We start from the raw sequence: 21,255 nt of genomic DNA on the forward strand, positions 1-21,255 counted from the left end.
CTTCCTAAAAAACAAACTGCTTGACGCTTCATTAACAGTGGCACCTGCAAGCCTCCTTACAACACTAGTTCGAAATTTCAGTGCAAATTGTCAAAAACAAAATGTCATGAGTGTCTGTTTCAACTAGCGTGTTTACTCATTGATCAACAAGAAAGAAATTCCTTTGAAAAATGCAGAGTACTTCTTCATTTGGTCCAGTAAGAAGCTGCAAGAACTTCCATAGGAGTTCAGGTTCCAAGCTTGACCAGCTGACAAAGTTCCTGCCAAACAAGAGAGCTTGAAACAAAACATTTTCGCTAAGAGATTTTGCAGTTAGTGCGTGTGCAGCTCTGAGGTGGACTCTGTGGTGGTCGTGGGGGTTTGGTGGACCTCTTTAAGCTGTTGCCCTTGCTTCCACCGCTACTTGAGGCTAACGAATACGAACGGCCGTGCATCATTACAGCATTCATTCCATTGGCCATGGAGAAAGACTTGAGGTGACTTTTTATGGCGACAGGTAGTGGTAGTTTGTCAATAAGATGAACAGGTGTACAAGAAACAATGGCTCGGCAACAAAGGTCTTGCAGTGTGAAGACTGTTAGGAAGAAGTGGGGAAAAACAGGAGTACAGTTGAGACTATTTTAATATTAAATCCATTTAAAATTCATCTGAAACATGCAGAAAACTGGATCATAAATTTCTTTAGAGAATGGCAACTTAAAAACTGTTATAAAGATAAGATAAAATACAGAAGACAGTGAACCCTTCAACATTTTGAAACCGTTTACTATTCATAAGAATGGAGTAAGGGCAGTCACAAAATTGTCAATTTTCAAAATGGTTTGCACCAATGCAAAAGCCATTTAAGATAGCTGGTGATACTGCAGTTTCAAACAAGATCACCTGGTGCACAAGCCAGGCTTCAAAGATTTATTTTGGGGAATTTATCCCCAAAAAGTCTGTAAACACTATTTAAAGAAATCATCATAAGCCAAGAAAATGGCTAAACTACAAGGAATAACAATTAGTTGGAATGGATTGCTATTAATAAAATCCATGCAGTGCATGTTTTGGTTAAAGGCCCACCTAACAGATAAGATGGTAAACTGTCAAAATGCTCCATTTTGAAAAGAGTCTTTTTTTTCCTATTTAAAAAGGATAATCAGATAACTTTCTTTAAATCAGTTTCTAGGCTAGTATACAGAGTTCTTCCTTCTGTCTACTGCACAATGTTATTTTAACAACAATTTGGGAGATCATCCCCACATTGACAATGGATGAAAAAATAAAACCCCAGCTTCAGCCTTGCCAAAAAGAACATTTTATTGGCTATTTTATTGGTAAACTCTGCTTTAAACCCATTTCTCCTGTTGGAGTCTTGCCCTTTTTGCAGGACAATTTAATATAATTAATCATAGAAAAAAGCATCAATAAATTTAAGGTTGACACAGCAAAATCAATCCAAAACAGGTTATTTGATAAAATATCCTAAATGGAAACATGAAGTTCAAAGCCTCTAGTTTTTCCTTGCACTACCAGGTCTGCTCACTTGGGGGCAGAGATAACTGCAAGCTTACATTAATTACCTCAATACAAATTATGTCAACAGTTTTTCCCGTGCATTATAGTGGCAAAACAAGTTTCTGAATAATGCCAAAGTCATGAAGCAGCCTTTGGAAAAGTCACAAATTTCAAAGATCAACTTGATATAATTTTAATCTCAAGCAAGCGATGATGGCATCAGGAGAATTGGCTGAGTAATACAAGAAACATTTGTACTCTTAAGAAAAGTATTCAGAGAACAGTCGTCCAATTGTAACTTATTGCTCGAAGAATCTAATAACTTAAGTGCAGGATGCTCCTGTAATTTTGCAAAATGCCAAATATATGGATGCAAGAGAGCAGCCAAAGGCAGTGAGGTAGCAACAAAATAGCTTTAAAAGTCAATGTGAAAAATTTGTGACACTACTTGGATGCCTCAAACTTCTGCCTCAATCTCACTTTAGTTTATTCCAGGTTTCTTTCCCCTCCATTTATTCCTACTGTTCATCCAGAGGAGGGTCATTTTCTCCTTTTTTGCTTCTTTTTTATGCAGTTATGATTAAATGAAATTTCACTGGAGTTGGTGGCCCTATTAGTACCTTAAATCAAATAGGCATATTTTGCAAGCCTAGATGGTAATTCTATTTCAAACATGAAAGTACTAGAGCCAAGACAAATCTTTATCTCAGCAGCCTTCCAAGCAGGAGTGAAAATAGTTCAGATAAGCAATGAACAAATACACTGTTCTTCCTTTTGAAGTGAATAAACTTCTTTAAATGCATATTTATGCTTTTTACTTAAAACCCACAAAAGTGCAAAAAAGTGAAAAATAGAACATTTCCCACCTCTGTTTGGTTTCCAGAACCTTTCCATACCATGTCGCATCAGCACAATCCGAGACAGCTCGGTGAATGACTCAGTCACGTTGAAGTTGCAGAGCGGACTGACTTCAAAGAATGTCATCCCATTTTTCTCAGCATAGGCTCGTGCCTGTTCAGTGGGAACCTGCCTTTTGAAGGCGAGGTGTAACCTGTTACCGACCAAAATTCTTGGCACACCAGGAGCATGCTGAAAAGAAAATACAAAACCAATGGTGAATCTGTTGGTCTTCTTCAACAAGCAATATTGATTTTTTTTTTAAAAGATTAGTGCAAATTATTCCTAATTGATATCCAGACAATATCAATCGTGGCCAAACAGCACTTTGGTCTCCAAGCCACAGACGAGTGTAACACATGCTGACCCTGTCAGGAGATCCTATCATGCTAATGCGATGTTAGGACTGCAGCCTTTTTCTAAAAAAAAAACAGCATTAACTTTGACCATTTCAATGCTGTCCAAGCTGGCCTCCATAGACTTTAGCACATCAAAAACTCCGCTGTCTGCATCATAACTCATGCAAAGTCCTGTTCACCCAGCACCTTGTTCTCATTGACCCTCACTGGCTCTCAGTCCAACAATGCCTCACTTAAAATAAAAATCAATATATTGCGAATGCTGGAAAACTAAAATAAAAACAAAGTGCATGTAGAATTTCTCCAGCATTTCCATCTTTAAAATTCATCCTTTTCAAATCCCTCCTGGCCAAACTTTCCATCTCTGGAATTGCTCCAATCCAATAACAAATATCTATATCAATAACACAAATATTTAGGGATGGCACAGTGGTTAGCACTGCTGCCTCACAGCGCCAGGAACCCAGGTTCGAGTTCAGCCTCAGGCAACTGTGTGGATTTTGCACATTCTCCCTGTGTCTGCATGGGTTTCCTCCGGGTGCTCCGGTTTCCTCCCACAGTCCAAAGATGTGCAGGTTAGGTGGATTGGGTATGCTAAATTGCCCGTAGTGTTCAGGGAGGTGTAGATTAGGTAGGTTATAGGGGAATGGGTCTGGGTGGGATGCTCTGAGGTTCAGTGTGGACTTGTTGGGCCGAAGGGCCTGTTTCCACACTGTAGGGATTCTACGGTCTTATCTGCAATTATCCAATTCTGGCATCTTCCGATTTCAACATAGCCAAAAAGGGAAAAAAAAAGTGATTGTCTTCTGCCAAGGTGCCTCCCACCACCAAAGAAGAAAAATACTAAACCTTTGCATCTACTAAGATTCTTAAAAGTCTGTCTGACCAAACTTCTGGTTAAGTGTCCAAACCTCAACTGTATCAATGTCAAAATTTATACTTCTTGGTAATCATGTGAAGCATGTTACGTAAAAGCCAACTTTTCTTCCTGACCTTCATTCTCACTATTTTTCTCTCCTGATCCCCTCGTTCCCTTCCACTTGTCACTTCATTGTGCTAAACTCACTTCTTCCTGTTCACTACTTCCCTCTCCCATTGCACTCAATTCTTGCTTCTCGTTGCACCTCTCCAGAGCCCCTGTTCATAGAGGGGCTGGATGAAGGAAGTTATAAAACAGACTTAAAGGATAGAATTGAAAACCATGCACTCAGGCACAACACAGCTCATGGTGCACACACCAGTAACTGTGCTGAAACAAAAAAAGGCAGGACCAATCAGATAAACCTACTAATTTACAAACTGCATAAAAAGATGTGCTAAGAGTGAGTTTTAAGATTGGAATAAAAAATCCTCACATATGGTTTTTAAATCTGTCAGGATGAACAATTTTGTGTTCCATAAATAACTGCCCATCATTCTTTTAGATGATAAAGCAACCATTTACAGACAGACTCTCCAATTCAGAAGATAACATTTCAATGCAGATTGGTTAATTGTGTATGAAGTAATGACATTTTGCAAGTGAATGTCACTGATTTATGTTTGCCAGAAAAGTAGTATTTTAAAAGAAAACCCACTGTTGCTCATGATTCCACAACTTCTGCAGTTACCCTTCTCTGCCCTCCATCTAAAACAGAATAACTTCCTTTTGAAATTGCAATTTCAAACAACCATGAAATCCTAGTGATTTTTCTCAAAAATTTTTCAAGTGGCCACAACTGAATTGTATTTTTGAAATATTCTAAAAGGTTAAAAAAAAAAGTTTGATGATTTGAATTCTATGCAACTTTTAAAATTTTAATCCCTTGACCAATTGCTCAAAGACTACTTGTACTACTAAGATTCTGGCGATTCCCCCTTGGCAAATAAGTGAACAGATTCAAAGAGGGTTTAGCAAATTAGCAAAGTTATGTCAATCATGTCATGTACATAATGAAGTCTAATCAGCTGTTGCTATGTAAATTGGAAGAGACCATTTTTAAAGATGGAATAGCCTCAGTTACAATGCAACTCTGCAGGTTGACATTGTTATTTATGCAAGTACATACGGACAGAATTCCTCCTGAACTCAGGGTACTTTTCATACTGTTTACTTTTACTTTACAGGCTTTCATAAAAATGTGGAGAAATAGAATAGTTACTGCATTGCATCCCATCCAGAAAGTGACAAAAGCTCACAATTTATTTCCATGTACATCCATTCAAGAATAGTTTCTTCTTGTGATGACAGGTTTATTTAAATGTATATAGTTTGTTTTAGGAGTTAGTATTTTAAACTAGAGGCACATGGGTTTGGTCAATTAACATGAAGGGTATTTAATTGCAGATTTCCTTCCCTAAAAAGGGACGTTAGTGAACCAGATGGATTTTTCCAATGATCAAAAATGGTTTCATGGCCATCGTTGGATCCTTAATTCCAGATTTTTCTTCCGCTGAAATCAAATTCCAACATCTGCCCTGGTGGGATTCAAACCCAGGTTACCAGAACAATAGGGGAGTTTCTGGATTAATAATCTAGCAATAATACAATAGTGATACCACCACTAGGCCATCGCTTCCTCTTAACCAATGACTGAAGGTATCCTGGAGTGTTAAATGCAAGTTTGTTTACATTAAGGGGTTTACACAGGAGATGGAAAAAAAAGCTATTAGTTTAGCAGAAGCTAGGATGAGTAGGTTTTTAAAATTTAGTTGAAAGCTTTTGAATTATTTTGGAAGAGACCTGACTGAAGTTAAATGTTAGAGACATTTCTCCCAGAAAAAAGGGGTTTGGCCAGAGTAGTTAAAGGAATAGATTAATTCAGTACAAGAGTTTCTGTTTATGAAGACTTCCAGACTAATGCTTGGTTCTAAATTTACATTAATTATTCAAATCTGAGAAAGTCTAACATCTCAGTTGAGTCAAAATAAAAAACCTTCATGTGAGTTACAGGACTGGAACTGACAAGAAACAGTTAAGTCAACCTCCAGATTTGATGAAGGGAAATTCCTGACTTTTTGATTAACTAAAATGATAGCGCTCAGGAATGGATGAACACGAGTTTTGCTGGGGTCTTTGAAATCTTTTAAACCATGTTATATTTAGATAGCTTAGCTTGTTTTATTTTATTTCATTTCACTTTCTTTTGCACACTTAATTTCAGTTTTATTGTTCCAACTAAATCTGCAGCCTGGGTTGCTCATGTTTCTGTGAATGACTATCATTCTCAATTCAGCAACATGAGATCTCAGGCCAGATTTCATTCTGGGATCTGACTTGGCAAGTAGTAACACCAGCTGGCATTATAACTATCAAAAATAACTATTGCAGATATTAGTGGACAAGTGTTTTAAAATGTTTGTATATTTCTCTTTGCGATTTTAATGGAACTGTTAACCAAATCTTTTTTGAAAATACAAGTTTCTGCACAATTCCAAAATCATACATTTTGGTTCAATGTTTATATCCACATTAATAACAGCCATAAATTGAGAATCCTGCTGACTTTGCAGCAATCCAAGTAAAAATAATGATACATTTGGTATATTACAGGATTTACAACACACAAGAGGGCCAGTGCAAATAGTACACAACTGCAATGCTGTTGAGATTATTTCCAAAACGGATTCCAGTTACTTCATGAAAAGGTGAATGTGTGATCCATGCTGCAAAATGTTAAACATTTTGGACTGAAATGACTGAACAGGTTTTTCCAGGTCATGCTGTTGAAAAATACTGCAATATTAGACCGTGCCTTCTGCAATGACTTGTATAATTACAAGATTCTAGCTTCAGCATTTACTCACCACACCCTTTAACTACCCTTCACAATAATTAAAAACCTAATCCCTAAAGATGTGTGGTATTGTTCCCTGGTACCTCGGGGAGCTTATCAAGGAAGTAGATGACTCAGACAGAGCTTTCCAGTTACGTTCCCTAGTATGCGAAAGTGTGCTGATCTCAGCCACCTGGCATTAAGTACACAACTTCATAATTACACTCAAAAGTCAAAAATATCCCATAGCACTTCATACAACAGTGGTAGTGGTGGAGCAGGTGGGGAGGGGTGTAATGGGGAAACATGAGGTTAGATGTTCAGAGAAAACTGAGTTGGGAGAAGACAGAGGGCAAGATGATAGGACGTCAGGAGCGTGCACCAAATGTATGGAACTGAGTTGGCTGAAGGCTCCATTAAAAAAAAAAGGTAGAACTAAGAGAGCAGGAATGCAAATGCCACTTTCAAATGAGTACAGTGAGTGCACAATAGCAGACAGTGGGGCTGCACAAAGTTGCAGAGATGGTAAGTATTACTATGAAGGAACCTACACAGATCAAATGTTTTGATCTTTACTTATCAAAAAGGGTGGGTAGTCAAAGGAGGTTGTAGCTAGGATACAAATGGCAAAATTTAGTAAGAGTAATTAAAATAGGGAGACCACTGAAGAAAGCTTTGGGAATAACTGACTGGAGAGATAATGAATATATGGATTCATGTATTTCCATAGCAGCAGGAATTAGGGAATGGTGAATGTAGGTAACAGGATGTGGAGAAATGTGGAATTTGAATATTAATTCAAGGCCTAGCAGGATACTGCAGTTCTACAGTGTTTCAGCCTGAGCAAACATTCAGAGGGAAATGTATTAGGGTGTGGAACTTGACAGAAACAGGACATGACAGCTTCAGTCTTGCCATAACTTAGTTTAATATTTAAAATGGGGGGTGGTGACAAAGTAGGTCAAGTGTGATCAGTAATTGTATGAAAACTGGTCTGGAGACTTACAAATTGTGCCAAAGTGGGAAAAAAAAACAGGATTAAGCATGAAACTAAAGCAGACCAAAAAAGGTGAATGGATGAGATACACACACCATTTTGGAACACCAACTAAGCAACACCTTGCTGTGACAGGGAAAAAGAAAACCACTGAGGAGAGACAACTAAAGTGGGTTAACCATGTAGAACACCTCAGGCAGATTAAAAAGAGAACAAAAAGGAAGAGATTATAACCACAAACATGATATGTTGAGGAACTCAACAAAATACAAGGCATCCATGTGGTGCTGTAGGCCAACGCCAGCAGGTTGTATTCAACCACAAATCTGCAACCTCAGTTCAAGTACATCCCCAACATCATCAGGCCAGGAGATCCCCACGCAATTGAGAGTGTATGGGAGGGTATGCCAGGACTAACATCAAGCATACCTTAAAAAGGAGCTGCCAACCCAGTGAAGCTATACCACAGCACTAAACACATGCCAGCTAAACATGCAGTGTAAAATAGATAGGGCTAAGCAATCCCACAACCAGATTAGATCTAAGCCCTGGAGTCCTATCACATCCAGTTGTGAATGGTGATGGATAATGAAAACAAAGAGCACACTCCTGAAATATCCCCATCCTCAATGGATGGCAAGCCCGGCACATTATGCAAAAGACAATTCTTAAGAATTTGCAGCCATTCCCAGGCAGAAGTGCCGAGTGGTGATTCACCTCGATCTCCAAGGCCTCCAGTCAATTTGGTTCACTTCACATGACATCAAGAGTTCAAGGAATCAGGCACTGCAAAAGCAATGGGGCCTGTCAAAATACCAGCAATAATACTGAGAACCTGGGCTCCAGAAATAGTCGTGTTAGTAGCCAAATTGTCCCAGTTCTGACATTTTCATAGCAGTATGGAAAGCTGCCCAAGTACATCTTGTTCACAAAAAGGACAAATCCAACTTGATCAAAATAGACCACAGTAATTGACCGTCAAATTGATGGTCAGTATTATCAAGTGGCATTTGCTCAGCAATAACTGAGTCAATGATGTTCTGTTTATGTTCTTCCAGGGCCACTGACATCTGAATCCAATTACATCCTTCATCGAAACATGGACAAAAAAGCATAACCCCAGAGGTGCGGTGACAATGACTACCTTTTAATCAAGGCAGCATTTAAGAGTATGGATTACATACATGTGAACATACAAATTTGGAGCAGCAGCAGTCCACTTGGTCTCTCCAGCCTGTTCTGCCATGTAACAAGATCACAGCTTATCTGATTATTCCATACTCATTCAATCCCATCAAAAAATCTATCTACATCTGCTTAAAAGCTCGCACTTTACGTAGAGGTGGGGATGTTTATGAAAAATGAAAAGCTGGAAAAAAGGCCAATTAAATAGTTTGTAATCAAGGTAAGGATTGAGCTGTTCTGTATTTTCTAGAGGGTTGGAGATCCAGGCTAATCAAGCCCAATGTGGTGCAAATTAACTGTCAAATGTATTCAAAATTTCTAACTCAAGTGCCCTTTTGGTTATGATGAAGGGACTGAAAGAATGTTGACAAGAGTAGTCCATTCAGACCCTGAAGTCAATTCTTTCAGTCAATGACTCCATATGGTTCGATAGACTATATGGCCTTTGACTATCGAAATTCCCAAATATCTCAGATTTAACAATTACCCAAAAATTTCTTTATTTCACAACTGGATGCCCCGATTTTAGGATGATGTCCCCTTGCCCTTCATTCTCTTAAAAGCAGCAAAAAGGTTGTTCTGCATCCACTCAATCCAGTTCTTTCAAAGTTTTTGTTTATATAAAATCTCTTTAATTTAAGCTATGGAGCCCAGGTAATGGCCCTATGAACTTGCATTGCATTTGATCCCTGGCAAATTCCCAAGGCACAAGTCAGGAGTGTGATGGAACACCCCCCACCTCTTGCCTGGATGAGTGCAGGTCCAGCAACACCGAGACAAAGCAGCCCACTTGATTTGCATCACATCCGCAATTGGTATTCTGTAGTAGCAATGCACATCATTTACAAAATACACAGCAGAAATTCACCAAGATCCTTAGAGAGCACCTTCCAAACCCATGACCACTTCCATCTAGAAGCATTATCAGAATATTGTGGGCAATTCCAGTCTCCCTGCTATAGGAAGGATGTTGTGAAACTTGAAAGGGTGCAGGGAAGATTTACAAGGATGTTGCCAGGGTTGGAGGGTTTGAGCTATAGAGAGAGGATGAATAGGTTGGGGCTATTTTCCCCTGCAGTGTCAGAGGCTGAGGGGTGATCTGATAGAGGTTTATAAAATAATGAGGGGCATGGATAGGGTGAATAGATAAGGTCTTTTCCCCAGAGTGGGAGGTCCAAAACCTAAGGGCATAGGTTTAAGGCAAGAGAAAGATTTTAAAAAAGGGACTTAAGGGGCAACTTTTTCCATGCAGAAGGTGGTACGTGTATGGAATAAGCTGCCAGAAGTAGTGTTGGAGGCTGGTACAATTACAACATTTAATAAAAGGCATCTGGATGGGTTTATGACTAGGAGGGATTTTGAGGAATATGGGCCAAATGGGGCTAGATTAATTTAGGATACCTGGTCAGCATGGATGAGTGGGACCGAAGGATTTGTTTCTGTGCTATCTCTATGACTATGACGAAGACAACAGATACATGGGACCACCAACCCCTGCATGTTTCTTTCTAACCCACACCACCCTGACTTGGAAATATATATCAGTTGTTCAGTGGTGCTGGGTATAAACATGGAACTCCCTCCCTCATGGCATTATGGGTATACCTACACCAAATGGACTGCAGCGTTTTAAGGCAACAGTTAACCACCTTCAAAAGCAACTAGTGATACCCACATCCAATAAAGAAAAACATTTCTTGAAAAGGAGGAGTGGTACCCAGAGGTGTGAACAGTACACCAAATATACAGTTTCAGGATGTTGACTGTATTGGGCTATAGCAACACTGGCCCGTTTGCACCCTAGCCCTTTAGAAAAGGTGAAATTCCACTTGGCTTTTTCATTTTTCTCCCTCAACATGGCCATTTTAGTGAACATCTGAGCATAAACAGAACAAATTAGAAGAGACTACATGACACATTATGGACACAGGCTATTCTTCACAAGGAGGAAGAATACATCTACGGCTGGGCTACATTACCAGAAGTGAAGCATAATTCATGGCGACAATGGGACTGAGTGTAGAGTAACAGCTGTCCATACTTGTGTAGTTTAGCCAGTAAATTTCAAACAATTTCAATGGAAATCAGTTTTACTTCTTTTGCCATTTATGGACTTTGGGGGTATAATTTGACAATGTAACTGTCTTTGAAATACTAGGGAGGCTAGTCTTCCTTTCTGTAGAAAGGAAACAAAAGCAGGAAATAAGTCATTCATCCTGGCAGTGGAAAGCAAACACACCCTGAAAGGAGGAACAACATAACATTCTCATCCAAGTTTTATCTATTGTACTGACGGTCACATTGCGTAAGTAATAAAATATCTTCATTTCACCTTCATTGAAATACTATCCATTGAAAGATGACAGAAGAAACAGTATTGACAAACAGCAAACATTTACTAGAAGTGTTAGGAACATTTACTGAATATGCAATGAGGCAATAATGGATACAGAATTGAAGATTGTGTTCTACAGGCTGAACTTTTAACTGTACATCTGTCTTTGTATCCTTACAGTGAAGGAAAAAAAGTGAAAATCAACCACATTCTAAAACTTGTGCATAGAAAACTAAAATCATAGAAGGCACAAAAACAAAAGTGATCATTTGGCCCATTTCTCCTGTGCCAGCATTTTAATAGTTAAAATGGCTGTGTTTATTGCTACCAGAACTACAGGAAGTACACAAGAGACGTGTGCACGTTTGATGACCGTTCCTTCTGGAAGTAAGATTTAGCTGCTAAATGAAAACTTATTTTTTTGCAGTGTTGACAATTTTACCACAAATTGGCAGGAGATCTTTTCCAAGGTTGGTGCTGTGACAAATCAACCACTGCCCCAAGTGCTAGAAGATTACATAGAAATTGAACAAGGCCAAGGCCATTTGTTTACCCAAAAAAGAGATAAAGCAGTCATGTCTCCTTTCCTTTCACAACCCTAAAAGCATGGTGATTTTCACATGTTCTTTATATACATATAGTATCCTAATTCAGTCTTTTGAAATGTAGCTCATTCTCAGGTTCTTCAACTTCACAACAGGGCTGCATTTTATAGAAAAAAACTCTAATGAAAGACTTGTGACTCAATGTTAACTTTTCATTCTAGCTGTATTGTCTGGACAACTGATTATTTCTAGCATTTTTCAAGGTTAGATTTTCAGTACCTGCAGTGTTTTGCTTTTGAAGAAAGTGATCCAGCATGATTAATCAAGTATAAGTTAGCTTAAGTGTAACTCCAACACAATTGTAAGTTACTCATTAACAAACAAGAGCACCTCACCTCATCAATCTCCTTGATCCAGCGGTCAATCCCATCAAAAGACCATCGATTAGTGATGTCATAAACTAAGAGTATACCCTGAGAAAACAAAAACAATTTTCATTTGCAATCCTATTATTTTTAATTAAAACAGCTAAATGCATTGACAGGAGGTTTATTAACAAAACTAATACAAATTGCAGTTAACTCCTGAATTTACATTAATGGGAATAAAAAGAAAACAGAAGGATACTCTGGGAATTTCTAAGGCAGCAATACATAATCCAAATAGTGTTACAATGCAATTCTCTGAAGGATATAAAACTTAGAATAAAAAAAAGCCTTTATTTCATGATTTTTCTACACAATTAGTTTTTGAAGTACAGTGACAACATACATATCGGGGCTTCATTAACATTAAGCTGAGAGTATGCCATAAACATGAATAATAGAACATGATTAAATTAGGCTTATTTTCCATCACCACTTTTTAATGTTAGAATTGCGTTATTTTGGAAGCAAGTCAGTAAATAGCACCCATGCAATGTGGCAATTAAGGATGTGACAAAATTATGGCAAATGGATTTAAGCATGAAGTGACACACTATTAGACAGCTAACATGGAAAGGCAGTGTACTATAAATGGCACAAATGAGAGTTCAAGCAGCAGGAAGACCTGATATCCATACAAACAAATCCCTATGGTATCCAAATGTTGGTGGGGAGTTTCAAAAGCATACAGGTTACCCATTTACAAATCATGGAATAAATACAAAGCAAACAATGCTAAAACTTCATTAATCAATAGTTGAGCCTCAGCTGGAATACTGTGGACAATTCTGGTCACAATACTTCAATGATGTCATGACTTTAAAGAATACACTGTTTACTGGGTAGGAGAAAGTTTCAATTAATGAGCAATGTACCCATTAAGCTACATATGTGCACTGCTGTGCAAAAGCCTGCAAGGTACTGCTAAGTTCAAGTTAAGTACCATTAAAAAAACTTTTAAAAGTACATCACATTTTAAAGACAAACAGGAGCTATATTTAGGATAGATCAAGTATTCTTGGAACAGAAAAGGCCACAAGCTGACCGGAGATGTTTTAAAGACCAGAATCCTTGATAAAAAGAGGAATACATTCCCTATGAGTGGGCCACAGATTTATAATTGGCAAAAAGGATCTAGAGGTTGAGAATTTTCTCAAAGTTATCAGCATCTGGAAGATTGTATCAAAGAGAGACGAGTGAAGTGGATTCCATAAATAATTTTGAGTTGACGATCTTACAAGATCACAGGTAAAATGTGGGGATGTGGGACTAAGCATCACCACTTTTGCAAAGAGCACAGACACACCAGGTAAAAGAAACATGAGTGCAGAGACACTGATTCTACATATAGTGTTATACGAAATCAGTAGAGTTATAACGAATAGCAGAATTAATAGGATATGTCATTTAACAATAATTTGCATTTGTGTAATGCCTTTAGAGAAAAAAAAAGGACCAAGCCACTTCAAAGTGTTCATGAAATAGTTGTGGTGTTGGTGGTGCAGTGAGCTGGAGCATTTATATACTTGTGTGCAAACCACACAAACTAGACTAAAGGCACAAAACTCATTAACTAAAATTCCATGAGATGGAAGAGTACAAACTGAAAACAAAGCCCATGGTGGTGCAGTCAGCTTTGGCATCAATGTTGGTGATAAAATCATGGCGTTTCCTCTGAATTACCTAGGTATCAGGTTGCTGATGTTAGCCATGACATTAGAATGGTGAGCAAACTGAAGATGGGTGTGCGCAATGGGGTCAGGGAGCCCAAACTACTTTATTCTGTGCAGTTACATCAATGTACATGTCTTGAAAACAAACTTATTTATTAGAACGGGAGTGAAGCGAGTGTGTTCTGGAGTCCTAGCTAATATTCTTCACCAAACAACCACAACTAAGAGATCTTTTATCTCATTGTGGCACATTGCTGTCACAAGTGCTGTATTTGCACACAACAGTTACTCTTCCAACAGTAGATTGCTGGCATTAAAGTGTTTTGTTATATCTTGAAATTGTGAAAAGTGATCTACATCTACAAATCTTTTCTTTCCTTTAAAAAAGTGGAAGTTACAACTCACTTCAGATTAGATATTCAGAGAACTGACAGAAGTTGAGCGGTGGAAATAGTCAGCACACGTGAAACTTGATCACATTAGGGTCACCACACCTCAGGCTAAAAAGGTGAGGTTGAGAAGTCGGGCCTATCTGGAGAGACCTCAGCTGGTGTGGGAATTGAACTTGTGTTGCTGTCACACTGCATTAGCCGTCCAGCTAACTGACCCCTTCTAGCCCTGCTTTACATAGGGAGCAACCACCCAGAATGAAAACTAGCTCACAGATAAGAGAATGTTTTATGTCATATACAACTCAATTGTGAACATTAAAATCAATAAAATTGAATTGATCAAAAGCAAAAAACAGCAGAATACCTTTTATCAGCATCCACATTAAAAACTCTATTTTCAGCTATTTTCTTTTATGGAAGCAGAATTAGTTAGCCATGGTGTGCTGTGGATTTAAATCCAAATTATTTCTGATTAGCACAATTTGCTTGGTTTCTTTCCAAGATTAAAGACCCCAGCCTCAAACAGATCTGCAACTAAACTTCTGAATTTATTAGATGAGTCACAAGTCACAACCATAGTTTAGAATTGATAGCTGAACCTGAATGCCTATTTCTGCTTCTATTTATTACATTGTTCTTATGAAAGTGACCTTCCTGCACAGTGGCAACGGACCACAAAACTTTGGGGGAAGTTGCTACACATGCACGTTAATTTCTCAAATATGCTACGGAAAAAAGTCACGGCTGATTCGTCACTTTTCTGTATATGCATTCGTTAAATTTCATTCGTTTGACTACAACTTGTTCACCAAAGGTGCGAGATGTCCATTTGGACCATTATTGGTTCACATTTCTGGTAACTTACACGAACAGAATATTTGAGCAAAAGGGACTGAAGGGAAGTGGCCAATGGCAATAAATGCATTCCCAACAATAAATTCAGGGACAAATATACAGAGAAAGTACTTTTGATAACATTAGTCAATTGTAAGTCAAGGTCTCCAGTAAAGATATTTTTACTCAGCTTTTTTAAAATCTCAAAAAGAAAGAAAGAGAACTGCTCCTCCAAACACAGGTGGTTCTCTCCCACGCTTGCTGCTGATTGGCCAGGGAGAGAAGGCCAGAGGAGCAGAGGTAGGGAGTGGGCCAAAGGACTTGAGCCGGGAGTCAGCCCAGTTCTGCCAAGCCTGGCAAGAAAAGACGAGGGGCACAAATTTTGCCAGGTAGCTGTCCACTCATTGGATTCAGTGACCTGGCACAATTGGAATAGGGAAGCCACAGGGAGGGCTTGGGAGGGTGGAGGAATACTCAGCTAATTATGGAAAACTGAGTCAAAGTAATGAATTATTTGCAAATAGGGCTGCATTTGTTCTGGAGCTGTATTTTGAGAAAAAGTACAGTGGACGTTATAGTAATGAAGTAGAGATACAATAAAGAGAGTACCAACTACTTGTTCAAAAATATTCCAAGTTTGTGAGCATAACTGGAAATACATTTTCTATTACTTCAGTCTCCAGAGGGTGTGTTTAGTTCTGAACAGAACTGTCAGTTATTTTGCACAATTATACCCGTTATTTTATGCCAATTTAAACAGGAAATTAATGCCTTCCTTGTGCATCAGGGCTTTAAATTTAATGATAATTGAGGATAGTGATGTATTCTAATTCTGCAGTATCCAAATACTGTATACATCACCACAAATACAGAAGATACTGTCACTACATGACTGCATCACCTAAAGGAAAAAAAAAGAGTTAATGAGAATTAAAAAAAACGAATAAAGATGGCACTGACACTGGGTGACTCCTTGTGGGCTCCCTACAGCAGATCTTAGAGTAAGATTTCTTATAACCATCCTACACTTTAAAAACTTAAATTCTACATTCACGCATCTCCTGTGCAATGTAACCTGGATACCTTACTCTGTCCAAGCACCCTATGATCTGTATGTCCTTGCTGACTATGATCTGCCTGTAATGCTCACAAAGCTTTTCACTATACTTAAGCACACATGACGTTAATTCAAATCAAAATCAAAAACCAGAAGGCTCTGAAAACCATGAAGTAGCCCTCAAGGGGAATTCTCAAAACAAACTATGCACCTTGGTATTATCCCTTGAGTATGGTCACTATGTGGTTCAGTAGTGTCACTAAGGGGACAAACTGGAGATGTAATGCTAAAAACACCTTAACTGTCCTTCCAAAATGTGGCTTTACAGTCTCGTGTGCCAAATGACTTGCTATTAAGTAATACATGATCTGTTAATGACTTCAATTCACCAAAACAGTTAAGAAATAGAAGAGGACATGAGCAATGATTTAAAGAAATTGACAGATGCCAATTTCAAAGCAAGCACTTTACTTCAGAGACTTGCCAATACACAAAATTGGCAAGTATTTTATTCTCCAGCACCAACATGAACTAAAGTTTTTAAATGCTTCTTTCAAGGTTACAAACCACTGAAGGGAGCTGCCCACGAAAAAGATGTCATTACCTCTGTGGCGTTACTTTTCCTCACAGCAGTTTAAAACTGGGGGTATCAAAAGGATCCCTGGCCATACAGCAGTAGCAGCAGCAGCTAATGTTAACAAGCAGGCAGGTTTTTAACTGCACCATTAATACTCACACACAGCAAACTAACGAGCTAAAAGCACTTAATATCCATCAACTTGAAGTTTTCAGAGAGCAAAATAAATGATTGAATCATGATAGAAACTGAAAAAATGATAACAAACTGAGGGAAAAATCTGATGTTATATAAAGAACTGTCACCCTAATTTTTTGAATCTGCCTTTTCAAAAGAAAGGCTGGGTGTTAGTAGCAATTGTGAAGTTTGTATGTGATTAAAATCCAGTTAAACTTCATTGAACAGTGCAATTTAAGGATTTTTACACTTAAACTAACAACAGCTGAAGTTTCATCAATCCAATTGATTCTCATTGATTAGTTTTGAGATGCCTCAGCATACTCTCTGGAGTGTATGAATCACTTTGGGAGACTACATGCACAAAAATGTAGACATCAAAATGCTATGCCAGTTTCAATGGAGCAATAATGTGGATTCTGATAGCTTCATTACTGCTACTGCTACTGCTGGGCAACCAGCTTTATTAAAAAGTTAATACTTTTTTGATCTTCATTAAGCAGAGTGACAGCAGAGATGGGGATGGAACATCTCATTTTGGGCGCACTGTGCCGTGGAGTCAAGAATTCTTGGGTAACAATCACTGTTTTTAACAATACAGAACCATGTCCTTTGTGTCCACACTGGCCATCAAACATCTAGCTATTTGAATTAACTTTCTCACATTTGCCTAGCATCCTGTGGTATTTTACATGGCCTAGATACTTGAATGTCTTCAGAGTTCCCACCTGTACCACTTTAAGCCAGTGAGGTCCAGATACCACTCACCCTTTGGGTGAAAAATTTCTCAATTTTCTCCTGCTCCTTTCCTTAAAGCTGTGCTCCCTGATTAATGACCCTTCTGGGGAAAGAGTTCCCCAAATCTCTGCCCCTCAGCTTTGTTCACCCTAAAATCAGGTTGCCCCTCAGCCTTCTTTGCTTACTAAGGAAAGTAACACCAGCCTAGTCTCTTGAATCACACCTCTCCAGGCAACATCCAGGTGAATCTCCTCTACACCCACTTTACAGTAGTCACATTCTTACTAGAGTGCAGTAATGAGAAGTATATTAATACTAGTAATATAGTGTTAAATACAGCCCAATCATAACCTCCTTACTGTTGTAACTAAAGGCAAATATCACATATCCCACCTAAACCACCTTCAAAAATCTATGGACAACATGGCATTGTTAGATGAAACAGTACAGTTTCCAAGATAACAGAACATCTGCAACCTCAGTAGTGTACCCATAAAACTTCAATAATGTATTATTAATCTGCTTTAAAGCTTCTAGTTTACTGTTAACTTGACAAAATCTGAAATTCAAAATACTCAAACTGCATCCATTTCTGATGTTGTGCAAATAATGAAGATGTGCTATACAGGAAACCAAAAGACTCAGCTACACATTTTTTATCAATACCAAGACAGTTATACAATTCAAGTCAGATCTCCATAAGTAATATCATGAACTTGTCTGTTACAGGAAAAAAAAGAGACATTTAACTAAAACTATTTCATTTCATGATGCAGTTCATCAATAGATCTAGCAGACCCCTTGTGACATTTATTGCACATTTGAAAACATGTAGCCACAGAACTACAAAAGGTATACCACAACAATACCTTGCGTTAGAGATTTTTAGCACATCAATACATGTACATATAACTTGCAATTGAAATAAACAACGATTTCAAATGATGGCAAGGTGTTTTGAAACACAAGCAGTCAAAAAAAAGTATTTCCAGACAATTATTAGATTAAGTGATTCCTTCTTGAATTGCATACCTGTGCACCTCTGGAATAGGATCTGAAGATTGTGCAGAACCGCCCCTGACCTGAAGTGTCCCTGAAACAAAGAACAAGTTTATCAACAACATTCTTTCAAAGCAATTCACTGTTAGGGTAAACCATGCAGATGAAAATTTAATATACTTATTAAAATTCCTTTCCAAAAAATTAGTAAAGGAGTTTCCAACATTAATTGCAATAACAATTTCATTAAAAATCAATAAGGGAGAAAATACTGAGATTTATCCATTATTGCAATAATAAATCTACATTCTGTTTCTTAAAATTAAAGGTAAAATAAAAGCAAAGAAATACAGATGCTGGAAATCTGAAATGCAAGCAAAAGTGCTGGAGAAACTCAAAGCCTGGCAGCATCCAGAGACAGAAAGCAGCAGTGTTAACATTTCAAGTCCACTGACCCTTTGTCAGAAATGAAAACAGTTGGAAAGAGGTGCTATTTATGCCATGAACTCTAAACATTAGCTCTGCTTCTCTACAGATACTGCCAGACATACCAAGTTTCTTCAGCACATGTTGTGGATTTTAGTATTGTACTACTGAGGCTTACTTGTGCCATTTCAATATTATTGATCTGTGGGCATTTATAAAAGCTATATCTTCATAATGTCTCAAATTCTTCATGCTAGCCCTGAAAAATGTGCATTGCTGGTCTTGTTACATCATAACCTCTTTCCCCCATCCCCCAACAAAAATCCTGTTTTGAAAACCATTATGCCTGCTGCATCTTATTAGCCATGCTATCAGGTGCCAAAGCCAACAATAGCAAACAAAGTTTTGGATTTTCCTTTCAGCTTCATTTTTGATTTTTAGGCATCAAAAACTACATTTTAAATCTGATCTGGTCAGCTAAAATAAACTCCAAAGAGCTGAAAAAACAAATGTTTGCTTCTTATTCCATGGACACCAATGTACTTACACCCAAATTAAAATAAATGTTGCTTTTAGGGGGTCCCTTCATGCGAGTTTTTAAAAAGTTGTGTTTATTCACACGTGGGATGTTGGAGTTGCAGGCTGGCTAGCATTTATTGCCCATTCCTGGTTGCCCTTGAGAAGGTGGTGGTTGAGTTGTCTTCTTGAATCATTGCAGTCCATGTGCTGTAGGGGGGAATTCCAAGATTTTGGCCCAGTGACTGTGAAGGACAGCAATATTTCCAAGTCAGGATGGCAAGGGGCTTGGAGGAGAACTTGGGTTCCCACATATCTGCTGCTCGTCTTTCTAGATGAAAGTTGTGGGTTTAGACTTACACAGCACCTTCCAGTTCCACCACCTGTACTGTTTTAGGAATAAAAAGGGCAGCAAATAAACTACAATACTACCATTGCAGGTTCTGCTCCAAAAACAATTCACCATCTAGACTTGGAAATACATCCCATTCCTAAGCCTCGTGTTCAGTGGCACTTGCCTCTGTCAAGAGAGACTAGATCTAGTGCCTCTTCCCCAAAAGCTTACTCTGCAGTAATAACATACAATGTTTTACTGGCCACATTTATTGCTGTCATACACAAAATAAAGAAAGCTGCTACCTCTACCTTAAGTTTAGGGATTCTTTGAGCGAACAATTGCCTCTGCCCTGAAGTTTGAGTCAGAGTCTTTGTGGGACATCATTGTATTCCTGCTCCTCAGCTCAAATGGTCTTAGTTCAAACTCCTTCCAGAAACAGTCCTCTCCAGGCTTCTTCCAATTTTTATCTCACTCGTGCACAATTCTCTTTAGTTTGAAATTTTGATTTCTGCCACTGATTATAATCTCTCTACCACAGCTCTTGACAGATTGAAACTGAAGTCCGTGAAGGAATGACCCCAATTGCTTACACCTAGATCTTGCAAGGTTCTCCAATCTGTTGTAGTTTCGGAGGGGATACCCAACGGTAGGCTCCTGCCTTGGTGGGTGGTGGGGGAGGATGAGGACAAGAGTGACTGGCATCCCTTCTTTATTCACCCATCTTGCTCACTGTTTACTCTTCCATTGCAATTTTACTAGCTTTTGATCCCTCAATGGCCTCGGAATTTAAACTATGTCAAATGTCCTCTGGCAGGTTTCCCCAAAGTTGGTGGTGGGTAAGGTTAGGTCCAAGAGAAAAACTGGAGAGCAACCTTTCCACAAAAACACTAGTTCGCTTTATTCCTCAGCTCAAGGCCTCTCAAAGCTCTGGGTTTCCATTGTAGCCTTTAAGTGCTATGTAAGTGACCAGTAGCCAATGAGGCAGAGGGCAAAGCCCTGTAAATCAATCCAAAAAAGGTTCCCACATGGGGAGATGGTGGCCTAGATTGTTAATCCAGAGATCCAAGCAATGTGCTGGGGACCCAGGCTCAAAACCCACAGACGATGGAATTTGAATTCAATAACAATCTGGAATTGAGAGTCTGACAATGACCATGAAAGCATTGTTGATTGTTGGAAAAACCATCTGGTTCACTCATGTCCTTCAGAGAAGGGAACCGCTATCTTACCTGGTCTAGACTACGTGTGACTCCAGACCCATGATAATGTGGATGACTCTTAACTGCTTTCTTAATTAACTCTAATTGCCCACATCCTGTGAATGAATATTAAAACATTCTCTTGCCAAATGTGTAGAATCCACATTGCTAATGAGCTCAGATAAGATGGGCAGTACATGACCAGAATGAGCACTTGCCAAAACAACTCAACTGCAATGATGCAATTCAAGTGAAACATTCACATGGAGGACAGAAATGTACTTCAAGGACATCCTGAAGGTCTCACTGAAGAGTTTCAATACTGGGAGATA

At 38.6% G+C, this 21,255-nt stretch overlaps 1 protein-coding gene across 1 annotated transcript in view; it reads right to left on the bottom strand.

Annotated features, from left to right (window-relative positions):
• The window catches only part of LOC109936718 (ras-related protein Rab-40C), a gene marked incomplete at its 5' end in the record, with an annotated part of 23,294 nt that continues 2,039 nt past the window's right edge, over positions 1–21,255 (bottom strand). Inside the window, 4 exons of the mRNA XM_048621455.1 lie at positions 1–574; positions 2,367–2,589; positions 11,969–12,046; positions 18,479–18,539. Coding sequence (XP_048477412.1) covers positions 297–574; positions 2,367–2,589; positions 11,969–12,046; positions 18,479–18,539 — 640 coding nt within the window. The remainder of the gene's footprint in view (positions 575–2,366; positions 2,590–11,968; positions 12,047–18,478; positions 18,540–21,255) is intronic.

Source organism: Rhincodon typus, unplaced genomic scaffold (assembly GCF_021869965.1).
Source record: "Rhincodon typus isolate 14 unplaced genomic scaffold, sRhiTyp1.1 hic_rhity00000680, whole genome shotgun sequence".
NCBI classification, from domain to species: Eukaryota; Metazoa; Chordata; class Chondrichthyes; order Orectolobiformes; family Rhincodontidae; genus Rhincodon; species Rhincodon typus.